Below are 3,431 nucleotides of genomic sequence, written 5' to 3'. Positions count from 1 at the left end.
GTTGCGGTACGCGGGCTTCTCATTACGGTGGCTTCTCTTGTTGCGGAGCACGGGCTCTAGGCACACGAGCTTCAGTAGTTGTGGCACACAGGCTTAGTTGCTCCGCGGCATGTGGGATCTTCCCGGACCAGGGCTCAAACCTGTGTCCCCTGCATTGGCAGGTGAATTCTTAACCACTGCGCCACCAGGGAAGCCCCAACAATATGTTTTTAAAAGAAGCAGTAGCGTCTAGATAAATTTGAGTTGATAAAGTTATGAGATTCGTGATTGGTCTGAGGTGTAGAGTGCCTCACACTGAACGCATAGTGGCACTGTGCTGCCAACTTAGACATGGCCAACCTCACAGAGTGATGACATGTTTCTCCCCATGACACTGTCATAGGAAGTCCACTGATGAATGGTTGCCATGCTATTTTATGATGATAGCTTGAACTAACTAGTTTCAAATTTATAGTACTTTTTGTTTTACTGTTTAACACAGTATTTCACTATGTACCAACCAAAATAGAACTATTTTTAATAGATTTACTACAAACAGGGTGCCCTTACTGGTGCATATTGGCCAAGTATTACCCTTGCCTAACACCATTAGAAGGAATATGAGAAACATGACGCATTTTGCAAGAAGAACATCTAACGTGATCTGGGGAAGTATGAGACAAGAATGAGTTGTTAGAGAAACCCCTATATACCTACTCTAATTGTTCAATAATTTCATTTGATGTCTGCCAACTATCCCTTGGAAGTGAAAATGCTCCTCACCAGGTTGCCCAGTGCCGCCTTTACATCCTTACTTCTCAGACTGTAGATGAAAGGGTTGAGTGTAGGAGTCACCACTCCATAGAAGAGAGCCGTGAACTTGGGCTGGTCCCTTGAGGTAGAGGAGCAGGGCTGAAGCTACATACTAATGCCTGGGCCATAAAGTAAGAAAACTACAATGAGATGGGAAGAATATGTCCCAAAGTCTTTTTTTCGTCCTTCAGAGGATTTAATCTTAAATGCAGTATGTCCAATAGAAGCAGAGGAAGCAAGAATTAAGCATAGTGGCACAGCTAACAAAAAAATGCATACCACAGAGAGTGTGAGCTCATTAGCACCCTTTTCACCACAGGCAGTCTTTATCAGAATAGGAATCTCACACAATAAGTGATCCAGTGTATTGTGACCACACAGTGGTAACTGTAATGTAATTGTGGCCTCTGAGACAGCATAGGTCATTCCACTCAGCCACACAGTGGCCACCAATAAGATGCAGACCTGCTGATTCATGTTGAGGGTGTAGTGTAGAGGCTTGCAGATGGCCACATAGCGATCAAAAGACATAATGGTCAAAAGCAGACATTCTGTGCTCCCCCATTATGTGGAAAAAATAAAGCTGAACTGCACACCCCGTATGGCTGATTGTCTTCTCAGAAGTTCCCAGGTTAAACCGCATCTGAGGAACAATGCTTGTGGTGTAGCACATGCCCAAAAAGGAGAGGTTGGTGAGGAAGAAATACATGGGGCTGTGCAGATGGGGGTCTGACTTGGACACCAGAATGATGGCTATGTTTCCCACCATGGCCATGGGGTATGTTAAAAGCAGAACAATGCATAGAGGAAGCTCTAGCCAAGGGCGGTCAGTAAAGCCTAGTAGAATAAACTCTTCGGGATGGCTCTCGTTATTTAGATCCATTATCTTCAATTTTCACCTTTATCAGAGAAGTGGCAGGAAAGGTAGAAACAGTTTTGAGAAATGACAAAACACAATTATGCATTGTGCACAGTTAAGCATCCAGTCATAGAAGATTGGGTACAGTAACTGGGGGGGTGATAATTTTAAAATGTGACACCAGGTGACTTAATTTCTTTTCATGACACTACAAATTAACAAGTAACCTAACCTTTCTGAAACTGAAACTGAATTTCCTGCTCCGTATAATAAAGATGACAATAACTATGTCCTTGGGCTATGGTGAGGATTGAATGCCAAGAAGTGACTGTTTTGGATACTCCAAAGTAATGTTTTTCATAATTCAGGTTGCATAAATATCAGCTGAAAAGTCTGTTAAAATGAAGTTTATTGGTTCCTATCTTCGGGTGTCTGTTAGAGAAGATGTGGCACGGGGCCTAGGAATTAGATGGTTGGTTTTCAAAAACACTTCTGCAAGGCATTATTGAAATATTAAGAAGTCTAAAAGTGTTGAGGAACCATAGCATAAGAAGGAGGTGGAGAAAACCCTGTACTATAAGAATCATTAAGATAGCCTTGTCTAGATCCAAGTATCAATATATTATTATAGTTGAATACTTATATCATTCTCATGGGGACAAATCAGGCTGCTTTTAGTCAAACCCATTTTAGTAATTTAGAATTGAGCAAGAAATTGAAACACTTTCATGTCACTTTCCCGAAGTATAAACTGAGAGACTTAAGCTATGACATATATATTTTCCTATATTCAAAATTTGTTTTTGGATGTAAATTGTAAATTTTCTTGCATAACTATTTCATTCAAACTGGGCATTTGATTTTTCATTTTAAATTTTAATTATCTATCTTGTACACATTTTTCTTTATCAAGTGAGCTTATCCTCTTTTTATAGAAGACTGGATAGTTATCAATGATTTACTTAATTGTATGTAGCTACAAATACAACCTTTATGTCCAGGGAACTGTTGTCAGGAGGAAAGTGTTTATTCCAATTCAGGACCAGAGACTTATTCATAGCCACAAATCATTTTACATACTGAGGCTATATTACTCTAAAAAATTTTTTTTTTAGCTGAGAGGCATATTGTAACAATAAAATCAGCTAGTTGAGTAAAGCAATATTTTGAGAAAATTAATAATGTAATGAGATTTTTTTTGTTTATGCTTAAATTTTTTTCTTTATTTTAAATTGAAGTATAGTTAATTTACAGTGTTGTATTAGTTTCAAGTATACAGAAAGTGATTCAGTTTTATATCTATGTATCTATATAATATTCTTTTTCAGATTCTTTTCTATTATAGGTTATCACAAGCTACTGAGTTTAGTTTTCTGTGCTATACAGTAGGTCCTTGTTGTTTACTTATTTTATATGTAGCCGTGTGTATATGTTAATCACAAACTCCTAATTTATCTCTCCCCCTCTCCACCCCACTCTCCCCTTTGGTAACCTTAAGTTTGTTTTCCATGTCTGTCAATATGCTTCTGTTTTTTAAATAAGTTCATTTGTATCATTTTTTTAGATTCCACGTATAAGTGATATCATATGGTATTTGTCTTTCCCTGTCTGACTTACTTCACTTAATATGATAATCTCTAGGTCCATCCATGTTGCTGCAAATGGCATTATTTCATTCTTTTTTATTCCTGAGTACTATTCCATTGTGTGTGTGTGTGTGTGCGTGTATATATATATATATATATATATATATATATATATATATATATATATATATATA

General features: G+C 37.6%; 1 protein-coding gene and 1 long non-coding RNA gene across 2 annotated transcripts in view; one reads left to right on the top strand and one right to left on the bottom strand.

Moving 5' to 3' along the window:
- Nucleotides 1-3,431, top strand: part of LOC114484274 (uncharacterized) — a 71,525-nt gene that overhangs the window by 43,773 nt on the left and 24,321 nt on the right. The gene's annotated exons all lie outside the window — the stretch shown is intronic.
- Nucleotides 653-1,675, bottom strand: LOC112064364 (olfactory receptor 2B11-like). The gene is given in 2 exon segments (XM_024122124.2): nucleotides 653-1,353; nucleotides 1,355-1,675. Coding segments are annotated over 2 exon segments (942 nt in total). The 3' UTR covers nucleotides 653-732.

This window comes from Physeter macrocephalus, chromosome 18 (genome assembly GCF_002837175.3).
Source record: "Physeter macrocephalus isolate SW-GA chromosome 18, ASM283717v5, whole genome shotgun sequence".
Classification (NCBI taxonomy): domain Eukaryota; kingdom Metazoa; phylum Chordata; class Mammalia; order Artiodactyla; family Physeteridae; genus Physeter; species Physeter macrocephalus.
The sequence above is the reverse complement of the archived record's forward strand: the minus strand, read 5'-3'. Positions and strand labels throughout refer to the sequence as shown.